Source organism: Melopsittacus undulatus, chromosome 2 (assembly GCF_012275295.1).
Source record: "Melopsittacus undulatus isolate bMelUnd1 chromosome 2, bMelUnd1.mat.Z, whole genome shotgun sequence".
NCBI lineage: Eukaryota > Metazoa > Chordata > Aves > Psittaciformes > Psittaculidae > Melopsittacus > Melopsittacus undulatus.
The window spans coordinates 51,663,469-51,682,619 of record NC_047528.1 but is presented as its reverse complement, the minus strand read 5'-3'; the positions used below and the strand labels follow the sequence as shown (position 1 = coordinate 51,682,619).

At 36.6% G+C, this 19,151-nt stretch overlaps 1 protein-coding gene across 2 annotated transcripts in view; it reads left to right on the top strand.

The window, feature by feature from the left end:
* The window catches only part of LOC101870315 (UDP-glucose:glycoprotein glucosyltransferase 2), a 79,031-nt gene extending 61,900 nt beyond the window's left edge, over positions 1 to 17,131 (top strand). The window contains exons 30-39 of one of the 2 annotated variants that reach the window (XM_034059997.1): positions 2,804 to 2,888; positions 4,554 to 4,639; positions 7,207 to 7,305; positions 8,480 to 8,564; positions 8,993 to 9,175; positions 10,715 to 10,875; positions 11,181 to 11,295; positions 14,877 to 14,993; positions 16,320 to 16,458; positions 16,692 to 17,131. In XM_034059997.1, the coding sequence (XP_033915888.1) occupies positions 2,804 to 2,888; positions 4,554 to 4,639; positions 7,207 to 7,305; positions 8,480 to 8,564; positions 8,993 to 9,175; positions 10,715 to 10,875; positions 11,181 to 11,295; positions 14,877 to 14,993; positions 16,320 to 16,458; positions 16,692 to 16,714 (1,093 nt within the window). In that variant the 3' untranslated portion in view covers positions 16,715 to 17,131. Of the gene's footprint in view, positions 1 to 2,803; positions 2,889 to 4,553; positions 4,640 to 7,206; positions 7,306 to 8,463; positions 8,565 to 8,992; positions 9,176 to 10,714; positions 10,876 to 11,180; positions 11,296 to 14,876; positions 14,994 to 16,319; positions 16,459 to 16,691 lie in introns of those variants that run through there. The other variant, XR_004549409.1, reaches the window with a different exon arrangement.
* The last annotated feature ends 2,020 nt before the right edge of the window (positions 17,132 to 19,151 follow it).

Sequence of the window (19,151 nt, the reverse complement as noted above, 5' to 3'; positions counted from 1 at the left end):
ATATCGGTATTAATAGTATCAAATTGCTATCAGAACTTAAGCAACTATTTGATAGGATGTGATTTTGCCAAGAGGTATTGCAGTGTATTCTCCATCCTGACATACTAGTCATACCTTCTCCTATTGAATGTTCTCATCTCCTGTGAGTGAGATGACCTGTTTTCTTTGAGGCATAGGCCTGTACATTATAATGGAAGTTTCAGGAGAAATACAGCGTTTGAAGTTACGGCATGTTGTACACCTCAGTTTCTGTTTGCTTCTCTCATAGTTCTATGTAATACAAATACAAGTAACTAATTTTTACTTTATCTAAATACACAGCTTTTGAAATAAAATACTTTTATTCTTTTTGTTGCTCCCCTGAACACTGCTTCTAACAAGGGTCACTATTTTGAAGCAGTCACACTTGTAAATCACTCCACTATTAATAGATTACTATAAATATTCCAGAAATGGAAATGGGTATACTTAAGCAACAGTCTGAGCACCATTACTGCAACTTTAATTCTGTGATGTTGGTAAGAAAAAAGGTAGTTGCTGCAAGATAAAACTGCAGAAAATAGTTTATATCTAAAGGTATGTATAACCTTCTGCTGTGAATGTTTTGTTTTTTCAAAAGGCAGGTAGGTGTTTATTTGTATTTATATTAAAAGTATGTAGGTGTTTTGGAACATTTAAAAGCTCTGACAGTTTTGTACAACAATTATACAACAATAAAGGAGCTGTTAAATATTTAATAGTGCTCTCAGTATGCAAGACGTTGTGCTTGGATTTAAAAAAGAGAAGTTGTGCCTACTTTTAGTGAGTTTACAAACTGAGTTACACTAACAGTGTTCAGTATCTTTCGGGAAAACCACAAAATTCTTACTGGTTTTGCTAAAGGAGTTTATTAATCATGACCTGGTTCTTCCAATCCCCAGGTCATATTCAAAACCTTACTCACATGATTGCTTGTTTGAAATGTACATCTGTTTACATGAATAAAATGACAGCATGCTGAATATTGCATGCACAGAGACAGAGAAAAGATGAGAGGCCCTATATAAAATTCAGCACATTGAATTAAAATTCAAGAACAGTGATGGACTCAATTTTTCAGGGACACCCACCAAAAGAGTGGTTATCCTATTCTGTAAGTAGTCATTCAGCATGTAGTTGGGTGACTAGGAACTGAAGTATTCTGACAGGAAGAGAAGTTACCGTAGTGTAATAGTAGGAGGTATACAAAGAAGTGAATGGAGAAACAGATAAATTGTATCTTGAGACCAATGTTAAATGTCCAAGGTAACTAATGGCAACTATCACTATTTTCAGTTCATTGTTCATACTGGGACAGAAATTCATCACGCTGAGTGTTGTGCAGAGGAAAACAATTGGCACTCAGCAAAGACAGAGCCAACAGTGAGGGATCCACAGAAGAGATATAAGGAAGCAAAATGATGTTATTAAATTGACAGCCAAACCAAACACACATTGTAAAGACTTGGGAAAATCATCTTCATTGGCAGAGCTGCAGAGCTTGCTACAGAATGCACAACAGAGATTTTGAGGTAGCTGAGTGAGTAACAGAAAAATGGGATTGTGTAAAACCTGAGAGTGAAACTCGGAACACTGTGCCAGCTGCTGCCATTTCTGCTCTCAACAATTTGTGGTTGGCTCTAGTTTTACTACTTCAGAGCTTTTTAGTGACAGACTTTATTTGAAATGAAGATCTGTACCTTTTATGTTGAGTACTGTATATCCCTGTGATAGAAAGACTGTTCTCAGCCAACTGCTCATATATGCAATATTCTAAAAGAGTGAAAATTAGCCTAAATCAAAGAGTAGAAAAGTCAGGATAATATTGAACATTGTTTTGTGCAGGAATTGGCCATCTCTATGAAACTTAGTAATCATAGGCATATTTTGCTGATACATATTTAATAGAATAATCAGACAACTATAGAAAATCCTGACATGTTTAGATAAGTAGTATGACACAGATTGAAACAAGTTTTAAGTATTTCTGATTTGTAGGCAAACAGAAAAAATAATCGGGCTAAGGGGTAGCAGATTACTTTCTTAAACCAATTTTTTGTGTGCATAGCCTTAGCAAGAGGGAGCCACGTAGTGTTGTTAAAACACAGAAAAGATGAAAGGAAAAATATGTGGGCTATTGAGGTATAAAAGCTCTAAAAATTGAGAATTATGTTCTTACATTGTATCACAGAGTGACAGCAACGTTTTTCATGCTTGTTACTCAGCTGACTACAGTGAAGTTTTGAGGTGCTTGACAGGCTTTAAACTGATGTTCAGTAGGGCAAAGGTTCATGTGGTGTCTTACACAGCCATGGCTTTAGGGGTTAAGTTAACAATGCCAGCCAGTTGAAAACCAGTCTTTACTATCTCAGCACTGTGACAAAGCTTTCCCTAGACTTCTTAAAGCAGATTCATTTTAAAAGCACATTTCATGCTGTCACAAAGCAGTTTCTAAGATGTTTCCCTATTTGACAAATAAAATGTAGTTTAATATTTAAATGTAATATATACCTGTATAATGCAGAATAACATTCTGCTCTAGGTTGCTGCATTTTTAAATTTCCTGTGAAAATCCAAATTAAAAAGTGAGGGCTACCACTGTGGACAGTGTCTAGTGATGAACAAAACTCAGGAAGTTTCTAAATTTAAGATATAAATAGGTGCAAGTAAAGAAATTTTATTTCTATAAATATCAGCGATCCTAAACCTTATACTCTAAAATGTGTGTTCTTACCTGTGTTTAATGAGCCAGTGCATTTGCATGTGTGGTTTCTTCTCCTCACAGCCATGAAGGAACAGATTCTGTAGCTGACCTGACAGATGTTATCGTGGTATTAAACAACTTCAGAAGCAAAATTATCAAAGTCCAAGTATGTATAAAGATACCTTTTCTTGTCTGCAGTATTTCCTTATGTGAAATGCAACTAACACTTACATGTCTTAGGCTGTTTGATTGGAAGATATACACTGAAATATATAATTTAGATTTTCTGTAATAGAGAAGGGTGTGTAAAATCAGTGTAGTTAATTTGATCCAATCAGGTTATACTCATTGCATGGGAAATTCTAAAATACCTGCTAAACATAAATAGGATTTCTCTCATCTATCTTAAGGTGTGTAAGAGTGGGGTCTAAGTACTTTAAACTTCCTCTCTGCTTAGTAGAATGAGAAGGAGAGTCCAAAGGACTCCTTATCCCTGCTCATGTATGTATTTAAACCAAGAGGGTAACTACCTCCTGAGACATCCAGTTCTCTCCTGTGACTGGGGAGGAATTTTATGTGAAGTGCCAGACACCAGAGAGGAGGTTAAAATTAGGTACATTGAATTCTTCCCTAAGCTACCAAATTTGTGTAAATGAAATGGTTACTTTCATTCTTAAAGATGTATCAAAAAAGGGATAATGAAACACGAAATATATTACGGAGAAAGGACTCATAGCGTTTATGTTTTCCACTATTTTATAAATAACATTTTGTGTAGGTGCTCTTGGTATATTATATCCAAATTTTAGACATTGAGAAGGAGTGAGAATGACATAAAGGTAAGTACAAAAGGCATCTTGTAAAACCACATATAGGAGTCTCTTCCCCAGTTCCTGTAACTGAAAGTCCAAAACCTGGAGAAAAAGAGTAACTCTGGAATCTGATGAACCTGCCTTTGAAACACAGAGAAAAACGGTGCCATGTGGGCCTAACAGGAGAATTATTCTGTGTGAAAAATGGTACATACTAAGCTTATACCTAGACTATGTAAGCTCTGCCATCCAGCTGAACTGTAGAGTGACTTCACTGATACCTAGGATGTGGCTTCACAAGCATTAGCTAAGAAGATGGATGATTTAATGTGAACAGAAGCATTAGCTTGAAAGGATAAACATGTGAAATGAAATGGTTTGAATTTAATATGTTCAGACATGTAGTGGCTTAGAAGCTATTTGAGTTTCAAAACCAATTAGGTGTCTTTTAGTCATGGAAATTAAGGTCAGCAAAGAAAATTAACTTGGACCCTTTATTAAGTGTCTGGGTAGGACAGCAGAAATTGCTGAAGTTGAATGGCAGAGTTTATATTTCAGTGACAGATGTGTCACTTTTTCCCTAAGAGAATCACAGTGTCACTTCAGGTAAGGTCCATGCATGGTGTGATGCCCTCCTGCCTTTATTCTGCCAGGTAATAGCTGGATCAGCAGCTCATGAGGGAAGAAAATGGGATACAATTCCCCACACTTTTCATTACTGTTTGCATAAAGTAGTACAGAAAGCTTGAACATGCTGTTTCATTTATTAATCACTGTCTGGTTTTTCATAATTTATTACTTTTCTTATTACAGTAAGTTCTGTACTAAGTTTGAAAGTATGAAATTGCATTTTTACTGCTTGGTTTAATGCAGGTCAGTATTTTACTGAAATAGAAATTGGTAAGATGTTGGTCAAGCTCTAGCTAGTAGGTACACCAGAGTTAGGTATCGCAACTGAAGTAGTGATTATTATCAACTAACTTCCCAAATTCCACAAATACATTTATTTAAATGACTAGGTACAGAAAAAGCCTGATAAAATTAATGAAGATCTCCTTACTGATGGCACGACAGGAAAAAAAAGAAATCAAGAATCAGTTCTAAGGTAACGCATAGTTTTCTTATACTTTAACTGTGCCAGGACATATTTATTAGTACTCATAGCAAATGTTTCTTACTTTATAGTGATACACATATGTAAAAAGACTCTCCAAGGGATTCATAATACAAATGAAAGAGAAAGACAAACTATAATGTCTTGTACATCTCATTATTTATTTCCTTTTTAATCCCTCCTTTGCATTTCTAGTTCCTGCTCATTGTCTCCATTGGCATTTTTATTTTGTTGTGGCAGGGAATCAAACTCAATGTGAAAATCTCAGCCAGTAATGTGGTACTCAGATGTATTAAACTGAACATCAAAAAGCAGGCAATGATTCTGCTTGTCTGCTGCTAGGTATAATTTATGAAAGCTCAAGAAGTGTTTTGGTATTTGTCAATAAAATACCTTTTACTTTAAACTTTGAGTTCTATAAATAATTGTAATAAACATCTCAAGCTTTACATTTTGAGCTAATAACTTGTAGTATTTTGAATTTCCCCTATAGCATCATAACATTTTGTTTTCAGCTGCTCATAAGTATGTTGTCTGTGGATGGTGTGTGGTTCAGGCTCATAGTATATTTAATTTGAATTTGTTGTTTATTAAATAAAGATAAAAATTCCTACAAAAAAACCCTATGATTTTTGAGAATAAGGGCACAAAGGGATGCTTCATCTTTGCTTAGAAAAAAAAATAGTGTTTTTTTAATAGACTAGTGCATCTGTGCTGTGGATCAGAACATGGGGTGTTGTATTAGTTTCCAAGCCATGTTAATTGTCCTTTTGAGAGCATTTCGGTCAGATAACCTTTGACCAAGGTATTTTAGAAACAGTGGCCTGGTGTTCTCCAAGCATTCTTACTTTGTAACACCTCAGAGAATTTTCTCACAAGAAACTTCTGAAAAAGATTAAGTTCTTCAGTATGACAGCTGGGTGCTGGCAAAAGTACTTATTGAATTCCCAGTGGGTGGATTTCTTCATGTCAAAGAAAAACGGGCTTGGGACTTTAATCTGAAATGCTGGTAACACAATAAATTCATCCCCTCTTTCAAGGTGATGATAATTGCTCTTCTGGATCTTCAAGGCTATTTTGGGGGGGTTCTAATTTGCAATAAATTGTTTCCATAATAGATTCTATCTATTTGTACAAAACACTCATGTTTGCTCTCAGAAAGCCTGATTTCCAGCAGAGGTTGTTTCTGCAGTATGCTGCCAAGCACTAAACTGTCATAGCTGTGTAATTGCAAAGAGAAAGAACCAAAGGGAATGCCTTCTAAAAAGAAACAGTTCAGGGCTAATTACTTGACTATATACAACTTAATCCAAGTAATCACAGATCTCTTTGCCCTAAAAGAAAAAGGAAATTGCAGTAGCTTCATCCATAAGTACCTTTAAGCATTCAAGATTTACCACTGCGGTGAAGTCTGGTTCCTCCATTGTTCAGGAGAACATCTTTGGGCTATAATTCAGACAGTAAGAAGGGGATAATGTCAGTATGAGGGATTTAGGGAGAATGTCTTTTTCATCATTATTTTCTCCATAGCCTAAAGACTTTCTGGTCCCAAATGACTGCTGCAAGACTCAAAAAAGGTTTTCTTCCATTTTCAGCAGCCTTGGCAATGGTTGTCAGTCACAAAGACAGTTAAAGAAGATAAAGAAAAGGCACAGCAGTTCTACTTTATCCAGTAAACAGTTGATCCCAGTATTATCCTCAGCCAGTCCTTAGATCCAGGATGTGGCTCAAAAAAAAGACTGCTGGAGTGAATCTGCAACAATATCAAGCCATAGTGTAACCAATTTGGCTAAGGCAGCCTTTGCAATTCCAAGATCTGTGAAGCAGTGCTCTGAGGGAAACTGCAGCCACCTTTCCCTGCCTGTGTGTGCTGGAAGGCACCCACCATTAAAAACAATCCAGGAGACTCTGGTATTCAAGGCAAGCAAAGAATGCTGTACAGCAGAAACAGAAAACCTCTGGATAACATACCTCAAAGATACTGGGTAGCTTATAGGGAGAGCTATTGGTTGAATTTAAGGGAGAATGCAGAAAGTATTATGAAAAACACTCAGGAAATCCCATCACCACAGACCACTAAATGTTACAACAGTATTCTGGGAAAGGTACCAGCTGAAGTACCTGTGGGGCTATGATGACATCCCTCACCTCAAGAATATGCATTGGTGGTTCTGATGTAGAATGCACGTGAATGAAGCTTGAAAAGTAACATTTGCCAATGCTACAAACACTCAGTTCTCAACATACCCTGGCTGTGGGTATTTCTGACTTTTGCTTTGATAAAACATGGAGTTCTTGCCAAATTAGGATTCTGTTTGATTGAAAATATCAGAGGCTGTGGTTGTGCCATTGTTTGTCCTGAGTGACTGGGTATGCGGTGTTGATTCTGAAAGATTTTATCGTAGGTGTTGCAGTGGGAGTAGAATGTAAGTGGAATGAGTATTTCTCTTGTGTATTCTCTTACTTTCGATTCTTTATGAACTTACTGGTAATGCAGTAGTATTTTCTTTCTGCTGAATGTTTGCTTTAAATAATAATTTGTTTGGGTTTTTTCTCAGCTTTTCAGAAGAAACTCCAACAGAAGAGAAGGAAAAGGAAAGTGATATTCTTAATATCTTTTCTGTTGCTTCAGGCCATTTATATGAACGTTTTTTGAGGTAAGGAAAGGTAAAAATGAAACAAGAATTCCATAGCAATACTGTAAACGTTCATTCTAAAACTAAGCAGCTTAAACTGACTTTTTAAACAAGGTGTAAAGAATAAATAAATTGTCAAATCACAGTAAAGTTGTGTACACTGAGGACTAAATTAATCTTTCTTGGAGAACAAAGTGACTCAATATCTAGATGTTCAAAAATACCATTTTCCTTTGAAGAAAGAAAAATGTACCCCATGCCTTGACACATGCGTGTGTGAAGTGTGAACATTCATAACAGATGAAGCACAGCCTCTCTTTACAAAGACATAACAGAAATTACTTCATTAGACCTGTATCTATTTATGTTTAGTCCAAACTACAGAGACTTCTATGTGCACATATGGCCTTAGCACAGTGTTCCTTCAGGAAGCAATGATTGCTTTTAAGGAATTTTTACAGTATTGCCTAATCTGTTTACAGCTGTTTCTGTTACTTTCCTGATTTGAGTACTTTCTATAGGTGTCCGTCAGATTTAGTGATTTTATTGCTTTAGTAATCTGATGCAGTTTAAGCCACCTACATTTCTTTCCCTCAACCTCCAGCAGCCTTCATAAAGGGAAAGACTTACTTATTTTAAAGGAGTAATAAAAAAGTCTTAAACATCCTCTGTGCCTCTTTGCCTTATTTAATAAGATCTCAAATCTGTCTGGTAAACCCAGCCAAATGCTACAATAGTGGAAAAAAAAATAACCCAAAATAGTGATTTATACATTTATCGTCTTTCTGAAGAGGATCTTAACTTAAACTATGGTTTCTCTTTGCTGTTGTTTTTCTTATCAGCAACCTATTAAACTCAACCAAAATATCTCCAAAATAAGTCATCTCAGCAGCAAAGTTAATACAATGCAATTATTCTAACTTTGTCAGGCACCTCTCTTAGAATAAAATTTATTGACAGATCCACTTTTGAAATTGTACCTTCTGATATTGCTGAACCAATCCTTATCGAGTAAGTCCATCTCAAAGCAGTTTTGAACACATGCTCTTCAAAGCTTTTAATAAGAAATACAATTTTCTGCTTAAACTGAGTTAAAGAGAGTTAAACTTAGACAGTTTTAGCATGTTTTAAGAGCAGTTGAAATGTAATGACCGGTGTGTATTTGTTTGTTTATTATAGACTTGTATTTCCACAGAATTATGATGCTTTCTGTCCTACGTCATACAAAAACACCAGTTAAATTTTGGTTTCTGAAAAACTATCTCTCCCCAACATTTAAGGTAGGAGAAATGTTTTCCTTCTATTATTTTTTTCCTACAAATTTTAAGTAGTTTTTAAAGAAAATTACAGTTGAGTAATGATAGCGTTGAAATTGAATTTTCACAGTTGGAAATGATCTCTGCATTCAGTGCCAACAGTTTTAGAAGTCTTGTGTATAAGATTCTTCTTTTCTGGAACCCAAAGCTCAGTGAAATATTATAATAATTTATTCTTTCCTGATCGCTCCAAGAGCTTGAGAGAAATGTTTTTTATATTTTTGTGGCTGAGGATACTGCCAGAATTAAAGAAACAACTTAAAATTAGAAGCTCTGTACTCAGTCAGGCCAACGCAGCTGCCACCGTGTTGTTGCAACATTCCCTTGTTTTTCTGTTGAGTCTTTGTGTGTTGCATCCATGTGCAACTAATACTTTTTGGTTCTTCTTCTAGGATGTAATTCCTCACATGGCTAAAAAGTATGGTTTCAAGTACGAGTTAGTACAGTATAAGTGGCCCCGCTGGCTCTATCAACAGACAGAAAAACAAAGAATTATCTGGGGCTACAAAATTCTTTTTTTGGATGTTCTTTTCCCTTTGGCTGTGGATAAAATAATATTTGTCGATGCTGACCAGGTAAGAAAAGAATAATATTGTATAAATGTATGAGGAATTCGTTTTGGCTTAATGTGATCCAGTTTCGTTCTCTGTGGCCATTTTATTCAGATGTTTCGCTCGTAAGACTATTGCAGTTGTAAGAGCAAAACCCATGGTGTTACAGAATGTGGAATGCAATAATTTGACTTGTCTTTGGTCATGTAGAAATGAATACACTCACCACACTGAGTTGCCCTAAATTGCCTGTGGAGGGAGAGAGGCACCTGCAGAGATGTGTGTGATCTTAAAGGTGCATCTCACCTAAAGCATATTTGAGTGATTTGAGTCTCTGGCCTGATTGTGAGAGGACTTTGGACTGAGGAAGGAGTCTGAGGTGGTTTCTTCAGACCATTTGAACAACTTCTAGATGGCTGAAATTTCCCAAGACTACTCCTGTCTCTTCTTCTTAAATTTGAATGCATTCTTTCACTCAGAAATGAATATTGTACAATGTAAAATCACAGGATCATAGAGTGGTTTGGGTTGGAAGGAATCTTAAAGATCACTTAGTTCCAAACACCCTGGTATCTGCAGGGGCACCTTCCACCAGACCAGGTTGCTCAAAGCCCTGTCCATCCTGACTTTGCACACTGTCAGGGATGGGGCAGCCACAGCTTCTCTGGACAACCTGTGCCTGTGCCTCATCCCCCTCACAGGGAAGAATTTCTTCCTAATATATAATCTAAATCTCCTCTCAGTTTAAAGCCATTCCCCCTTGTCCTGTCACTGCATGTACTGAAGGTAACAAGCTGTCTCAGATGAGACCTTGAGGAGTCTATCCGACCGTTATTAAAAACCTCAGAAAAATATTACATATCTTGGTCCTTTTCCAAAGCTTGAGAATAAATCAAATGTAGATACCACAATGCAGACTGCAACTTCCTGCATTTTCATCTGGATACAGTAGTAAACTTGGTTTTCTGTCCTAACTACTGTTAAGAATTTCTCTGTACTCTGAAACACCTAAAACCTTTTTAACTACTGACAGACTAGTGGGGTTTGATGGAAGAATGCTTGATTAGTAAGTAAAGGACATTCAAATGTCTTTATAAGCTATTTTTAAAAGGATTTTATTACTAGATGCAATGATTTTTGAAATGATGCAATAATACTGGAATGCCCAAGTGATGTAACAAGAAGGATTTTCTGCAGGAAGATGCTCAGCAGATTTTGGAAGTTACAGTCCTGCGTGATGGAATCCAGTATTGAGCAACCAGAAACACTGGTCTACAGATTTGAAATCTTGGCTCATTTTATTTCATTTACTTGTTAAATGTGTTACACAGATGGCCACAGAATAAACACTTTATTTTTCATTGAATAATAATTTGGTAAATATCATTCAGTGCCACACTCTATACTATATACTCTATATTTCACTATTGGAGTGTTTCAGGGCTTTTTTAAATGGCAGTGAAACTTCAGGAAGCTTGCTGCAATAACTCATATGTACACTTTAAATACAATATTAAATTACTAAAATATTATTAAATTATTAAACTACATATTGTTATTTAGATTGTGAGAAGTGACCTAAAAGAGCTCAGAGATCTAAATCTAAATGGAGCTCCCTATGGATACACACCTTTCTGTGACAGCCGTAAGGAAATGGACGGGTACCGTTTCTGGAAATCAGGATACTGGGCATCACATCTTGGGAAAAGGAAATACCATATTAGGTAGGATAATGTCTTACATATTTTTGTGCAGTTTGTGAATTTGATTAAAGTCTGGGTCTTGATACTGATTTGAATGATATAGGGCAATTGCTTTTGAATGCTGATGCATTCACAGTAAGAGGTGAATAACAGATGAATTTTGATGACATTGATTTCCCTTTTTTTATTGTAGCTGCAGCCACTTAATTAAAATACATATTCCTTTAGGATGGGGGGAGGTTTTGGTTTCTTGTTGCTTTTATTAATGTTATAAAAAGAAAAGGTGAAACTCCACAAATCTTAATACTTTTTTTAATTCTTTGTAGTGCCTTATATGTTGTGGATCTTAAGAAGTTCAGAAAGATTGCAGCTGGAGATAGGCTTCGGGGCCAGTACCAAGCTCTTAGTCAAGATCCAAACAGTCTGTCAAATCTAGACCAGGTAAAATGACTCTAAAGAATTTGGGGTTTGTTTTCTTTATCTTTCTCAGTATACATGGAATTATTATGTATCTCAGTGTGTATGTTTTGTAACTCTGGAACTATTTGCCCTTTATTTCTATTTTAACACACTTTCAAGTGTGCATATGAGCAGAGTTCAGAAAACTGAATGATAAATGATGATTACTTTAAATAATTGTTTCATATGAAAAAAATGAGGAAAACCAGCATAGAGGACTGCTGCCCTTAATCTGTAGTTGTTCGATGTGCATTTGTGTTTTTCTGGTGATAATCCTATATTCTGATAATGGTAGTTATGTTCTTCTTTAGCAAGAGTCTTTTCCTCATTCTATTTTTCTATCCATTAATTTTTTGAAGCTAACTACTGATGCACTCTAGTGGTTGCTGTACATGGTCACCCTGGGGTGAATATAGACTTCATTTATATGATGAATTTTTAAAGGTAGGTGGGGTAGGTCAGGGTGCAAGTCACAAGCAAGAAGTAGATCCCAGATGTACAGAACATGCTTAAATTTATTGGTTTCCCCTGTAGCAGAGGTTCTTTAACTCAGTAGAAGATTGATAACACAGGTCATCCAAGTTCTGCCTGAGTAAACAATGCTGTGCATTTATGTCTGTCTTTGGATGAACTTCAGAAGGCCTCTTAAGTGCGATTGTCCCTGCTTTTGTCATTTTCTTTGTGGGATTACTAAAAGGTTTTTATCTGCTTATAGTAGAAAAGGGATCCCACAGTAGCAAAACCCAAGTCTCTTAGTGCCTGCATTCCACCTACTTACCCTGCAAGCAAGTTTTGCTCTCTTACATGAGTACATTATTTGCATTCATTCCAGAAATACAACTAAAAATTGCTGATAGCAGATAATGGTCAAAGAAAAGTGGAAATACAGCTATGCTACAAACTGGAACTAGCCTGGACACGGAGCTGGAGCAGCCTTAAGCTGTAACTGTTAAGAGCAAAGGACTGACAGCAACAGTCAGATTTTACCTCTCTTTTCTGGAAAATAGCAGGAATTGTTGGCCCTGTATTGCACACTTTGAGAGTCCTGATGTGCTGTAGCTGTGTGTTTAAAACGTAGTCTCACCCTTTTGTACAAGGTGTCTCTCAGAAGAACCTTTAAGATTCAGAGGCTGGGTACAGGGCTTCCACCATAATGCTGCTTTTCAGAAATAGTAATTGGTTTTATCTAATATTCTCCAAACATTAGTAATGTATGTATTTCCATCTTAGGATTCTTGTATTTTGAATTACAGTATTAATACATGATAGCACATATCTCTTAACAGTCTGTTGGATCAAATCAAAAGCCACTTCAGGGTCAGCTGCCATTCCCTCAGCATGTCAGGGCTGAGCACAAACATTAAGGCAGCTAAATCTTGGCAGAATGGAATTGGAAATACTTTGGAAAGGGAAATATGTCAAAGTAATATTTCATAGTATTCTGCTTTCCCATTTATTGATACAGCATCACTTTCTGCCTTCATTGCTGCTACTCTACCCCAAATAACAGCAACGTTCCTGGAAATGCAAACCACAGTGCAGTATATTTTACAAGAGTCCTGAACAGCTCATATCTGCTGAGAGGATGCAGCATGATCATTTGTTTTCCTCTTTATTTTAAACACCTGACTGGAGTGCTCACTCCCCTTCTCAGTGAAGAAGCAACCTTGGCTCTTTGCTATCTGCTAGCACAGCTGCTTCCTTGGATGGTAGTTAAGGCTATGCTACTACAAACCACAAAATAGAGGTAGATAGAAGGGGAAGAAGTCACTTAAAATGCTAAGGGGCGTAAGTAAAAACCTCCTAGGGAGAAAAATTACACATGATAAGAACTGGACTACTGGTACAGCATATTCTATTGTACTCTTTACAGAGAAGCGTGGGAATGTCTATGTAGAGATGCCAAGACAAATACTTACACTGATAGCAATTCACTTAAAAGAGAATTAACCATCCTGTTCTTTACCTAAAGAATAAAAACCAGCAGGAGTTAATATAAGATTAATTCTTTTATTAAGAGGCATTTTTTTTCTATTTTTAAATTGAGCTTTGTTTTTTTTTTTCCTAATAAAGATGCTGCTGTGGAGGAGTTTCCCTTTAACATTGTGTAGGTTGTCTGGGTGAATGTGAAAACAGTCTTACTGTAAATCAAACTGAAAAACCAGTTTTAACTGTGAAAGTGAGACAAAAAGATTTCAGTAGTTTACATATCTTGAATGAACAAAACTTTGGGCCCTGACACTAAAAACAATCTGGTTTTACCCTTATTCCTTTATTTTTCTGATTCATTAATATTTCCTCTTGGATCTTGTAGATGTATTTTACTGGTTTTGAGTTTAAATCACTTTCTTTTGCAAAGACAGGCAACTTTTTGGTTAGGACTTGGTTTTCTTCTATTTACTTTAAACCCTGGAACCAGCAGTTGCCTTTCTGCTTTCTACTCCATACAACAATTTGTAAATTCACAGCCCTGAGAGCTACTGTAGTAATGCAGGAATTGTGTTTTCCTTTAGAAAGTCAGAGAGGCGCAACAGAAAAGCAGTCTCATTTCTCTTGAAATCGAGATGGTGATAAACCATTTACTCTCTATTCGCCCAAAAAATCATAATTTGAAGGTTTTTTAAAAAATAAAGCATTTAAATTAATGTTTAATGGCTTGTGTACTCAGTATCCTTGTATTTGGTGTAATTTTCCTGTGCTAATGTATATATATTTGAATTCAATTATATGCCTTTTGTAATGCATCTATATGTGCTATTTTCTTCTGTCACATGGCAAAATAAGATGTGACTAATACTTGAGTTCTGGCACTTATTTTTATATATAATGTAGGGGTTGCACATGGGAAGGAGCTTACAAATGGATCTACGAGTTTCACGTGCTATTTTTAACTGTGGCCAGAGGACATGCAGCGTGTGGCTGCCTGAGATTCTTCTCATAGTTAAAAGCTGTTCCTTCCATTCTGCAAGATACTGGTTCAGAGTGTTCATGATCAGAGGACTTGAGTACATAGTAAAGGTTAAAAACCCAAACAATATAAATTCAGTAAAGTAAGGAAGATGAGAGCAACTTAATTGCTTTTCCTTTTCACATTCATGTTTCAGGAATCCATTTTCCTAGAAGTCTAAATTTAGAGCAGTGGTGCAGTCCTGGATTTAATGCTTTGGAGCTTTTTCTTTTCCCAAATGTGAGGAATGGAAAGATGGTTGAGTTCTGCTTTAATCATTTCACACAGTCTCATTCTGCTTAGAGGTATTGATAGTGGGACATGCACAGGTATCAGAGAGTGGTATTGCTTATGTCAGTCTAAGGAAGGATGGATGTTAAGTACAAGAAGAAACTTCTGGAGAAATCAGAGGTGGAATTGGCCATCAAAATAAGCATGAGTGAGTTTTAAATCTACTTGAAAAAGAAGTGGGGGAGCACTTAATGGAAACATAAGAAGGAAGAAACAGACCAATTAGCTGAAATAATAGGCAGAGGTATTCTACTTCTAAGTGCTTGCTCAATAACCAGTTACATTGCATTCAGTGCTAACTTATGATCTTACAAAATTTGTGCAGGATCTTCCCAATAATATGATTCATCAAGTAGCTATCAAGTCTCTCCCTCAGGAATGGCTTTGGTGTGAAACCTGGTGTGATGATGAATCCAAGAAGAAGGCTAAAACAATAGACTTGGTGAGCTGATTTCAAGTTATATTGGTTTTCTTCATTAAAAACCTTTTGCTTTAATTTCTATGGCTTTTGAGATAGATACACAAGTATGTCATGTCATGTCATGTCATGGAGGCAGTCCTGCTGGAAGGCACTGTAACATGGTGTCTGTTCGCTACAATACAGCAAAACTCTTCTCCTTTTCTCTGAGACCTTTTCTGCTTGCTCTGTACCAAATTTACTTCTGTTAAAGCTGAAAACTGTGCCCCAGTTTTACATGCTGTCTGTAACTGGACAGGATTGGGGTTTTCACACCCGTACGTGTATATTCCTTATCTTTTTAACATAGTCAGCTGGATTAGTGGAACTCTGAGTACTGTTAACTGTCTGGGTATTGTGTCACCCTGTTAAACTCTATGAATTTCCTCCAGAACCAGCTGTGTAGAGGATGAACTTAATAGTATCATGGTTTCCTCTGTCCATTTCACCACTATAAACAGGAGATAAAGAAGAGCTTTTTAAGTGTAATGCTGAGGAGACTATCCATATTTAGAAAGAAGAAAGTGTCTTTATTTGGGAATTGAAACAGAGAGAGAAGATATAGAGAGGAATTGGGGCTGCCCTATCTCTGGCAGTGTTCAAGGCAACCTGGTCTAGTGGAAGGTGGGGGGTTGGAAGTGTGTGAGCTTTAAGGTCTCTTCCCAACCATTCTATGATTATTACCTCTATCCTGGTTTTTCCCATTCTCATTTTTTGACAACACCAACACACTGTGATACTTCAGACACAAAGTTCTGAAGAAAAACACACATTGTAAATTGTTTTGTTTTCTCTGTGTCTTTACAGTTGTTAAAATAAGCTTTTCTGTACACTCAAGACCAGAACTAAAGTTACTGAACTTTCTTTCAATCCCTATTATGTATCACTTATGATTTGCATTTATGTGATTTTATGGAAGCAATTAATACATTTTTCTAGACAACAATAGAGGAATCCTCACAAACATAATAAAAGCCCCGTATCAGATTCAGTTTGAATATACTAATGTATAACTTGTTTCTCCCCGTGTAGCTTTGTCTAAATCTTGGTAGTCTTGTGCTAGCCCTGTTTCTGCTACCCAGGTAGGCAGGAGCACAGGGGAAAATTAAAGTATTGACAGTAAAGTGTTTTGAGTTATTGAAGCAGGGTTTAGTTACAGTTTGATTTGTGTGGGGTTTGTTTTTCTACTGACCTCACTTGATGCCCTTCAATGAAACTGTGAATGCTGATGAAAGCATTTAGATCAGTTCCTTGGAAAGGAGATATTTCCACATCTGCTCTGTTTACATCTGGTGTGTTTTAAACTTCCAGTGCAACAATCCCCAGACCAAAGAACCAAAATTAAAGGCTGCTGCCCGCATAGTTCCCGAATGGGTTGACTATGACTCTGAGATACGAGCATTAATAGAACAAATTGGGAAGGAGAAGAAAAGTCGTTTCTTTCAAAAAGGTAACTTGCATGCCTATTCATCTGCTGGCTTTTAACAACTATTAATACAGTTGACATTAAGATCAGGGTCTGTAGGCACAAGTACTCTATTTGTGTCATTTTCCCTGCTCTTACAGAAACTGAGTGGGGTTTAAGAGGCACATGATGCTCCTCTATGTAAGTTTCACTAAGAGGATAAAATCTATTCTTTCATGCCATGATCTAAGATAATTTTCTTTCTGTTTGGTTTACAGGTCTTAAACATGATGAACTTTAGCAGAGCCTTTACCCAGTAATGGGGACAGCTCAAGCAGTCTTCTGTCAAAGACCAAGTGGAAGTTACAGATGTTGCATTGGCATCAGTATTTGTTACATTCTGTAACATGAAGTCAAATATTTTATAACTTACAGTGTTATCTAAAAATGTTTTCAAGAAAATACAAAACCAGAAGAGAAATCCGTGGGTACTTTGATCTTGTTTTTTTACCCAGCATCGAGTAGGTTTACTGTTTGCTTTGGGTTTCCTTCACTAAACAACAGTTGCCCAGAGGGTTTTCAATAAAAAGACCGATGTGTTCAGCTCTTCAAAGATAGATTGTTTCAGTCTGGGGGAGAACGCACACACATGAAATACGGACATAAAAACTGGTTGGTGCAGATCACATGCATTAAGCTAATGTATTTAAATAGACAGAAATTTGGTTGTGTGTCTCTGGAGAAATGCTGTGGTCGCAAGAAAAAAACTCTCAGTGTAGGAAAGATCAGGCATAAGAAGTATCTGGTGTAATTTAGATTTGTGTGACCTGAGTCAACAGGGAAGCTGACTGAAGCCAGGAATGTCATTTCCCATTTATGATGCGGGACTGCTGCACTCTTACTTATTATAAAAAAAAAAAGAAAAATAATTTTTGATTCTTAGGCTCTTTTTGGTCACATCAACACTATGTCATAACAGTCATAACCCTTCCACCCAGCGTGTACTGCTGCAGAAGGTCAGGACCTAAACACTGTTTCCATTCAGCTTTGATTATCATCATCATCCTTTCAGGCTTGATAATGAAATCTGTGAGTAATTTTGACTATCAGTCAGTGGTGGTTCCTGTGATTCTCAAAGTCTGTACTCACAAAACCATTGCTTTAATGGGCTACTGATGTTTTGATCCTACAGCAATTGCAGTGAAAAGTTCTTGCAATGCAGATATTTAAAAACAGGGAGCTTATTTCTTAAACTGAAAACTAGTGCCTTAAATACTCGGTTGTTTAAGCTGTGCTGCTTTCAAAAGAGATTGGACGTGACAGTTCCTTCTTGTACGAACAGCTTAATGCCGTCTTTTAAATGCTTGACGTGACAAAAGAGAAGGTAATTTGCACCGAGTGGGTGAATCCACAATGAGTGGCACAATATTATTTCCATACTAGCAAATTATTTACAAAATAACAAGAAAAACTATTTTGTCTATATTGGAATTGGCCTCAGGTGTTGGTTATTTCAAATGTCTCACTGTAAGAGCAAGTGTCCTGGTTTCTGGCCAGTGTTGAACCATGACAGCAAGTATTTAAAATCATACTTTGCTGCTATTTTTCAAGTGTTAGGAATATGAGATGTGCAGATTTCTTGTACAGCTTTTTATATTTTTCACTGTATTACCTTTATGCATTTTCAAACAGTTTTAACATGTCACAGATGGATTTTAAAAGGTCCATTATGGGCATTTTCTGTGGATGAAGTACCCAAGGAAGTTACTTCCTGTGTAACCCATGCATAAATCCCAGTGTCAGTTCTCTTTAGCTGTTCTATTTCACTGCAGTATCTGTTTTGTTATGCTTGTTTGGCAACATAATTAGTTTAGGGTATCAGGCAGCATAGAACTTCTTGAAGCTGGTATTTTTATACCATATAGTCTTACACTGAACTTTGAATGTATAGTAATGGTGCATATACATCTGCTATGTGTAACAAAGAGATGACTGGTACTCTGGATCACAGGAAGAACCCAAAGAGGATTCAGCTGCTTGCTGCTCTGTTTATTCCCCCTTTTCTGTGTTTAAGCTTACAATACCACCCTGATGCTTTACTGGGCTGCCATGTTTTAACATCAGTCTGCCGTGGAATGCTTGAAGTGGACATTGGAAAGCTTTCTTTTTAAGCCAGGAGTTAAAGTTTAATCTGTAAGAAACAACTTAGTTCTCCTTAATTATCTGTGTGGAAAGTCTGTTCCTGTCATGGTTTAAGCCCAGCCAGCAACCCAGAACCATGCAGTACAAAAAGTGGGCAGTTTATGCATGGATCTCTTGTTCACTGTATCTGTAGCATCCTGTTCTTTTAAGAATTGCATTACTTCTAGAGGCTTTAAAAAAAGAAATAGCTCTTTAGGCTACTTGATCCTTGAGGTCACTAAAGGATTAGAATATAATTTTTAGAAATAGCAGTTGCTGGAGATATCTTGAAGATTTCAGAGGTTTCATGGCATTTTCTACTGTGTTGTATATATTCGTAAAAGTGGTTTATGGCACTTTATTCCTGCATAACAATACTTTCAAGGAAAACTCTTTTGAGACACGTCCTGTTCCTTTAAACCGGAGGGTCCAGCAAGTATCTTCAGTACTTCTCAAAGTTGTCTTTCAAGTATCACTTTGAATCATTAGCAGCATATATATTTCAATACCAAACCAATGGATTGTGGGTGTTGTACAAAATATGAAAATGTGCTACT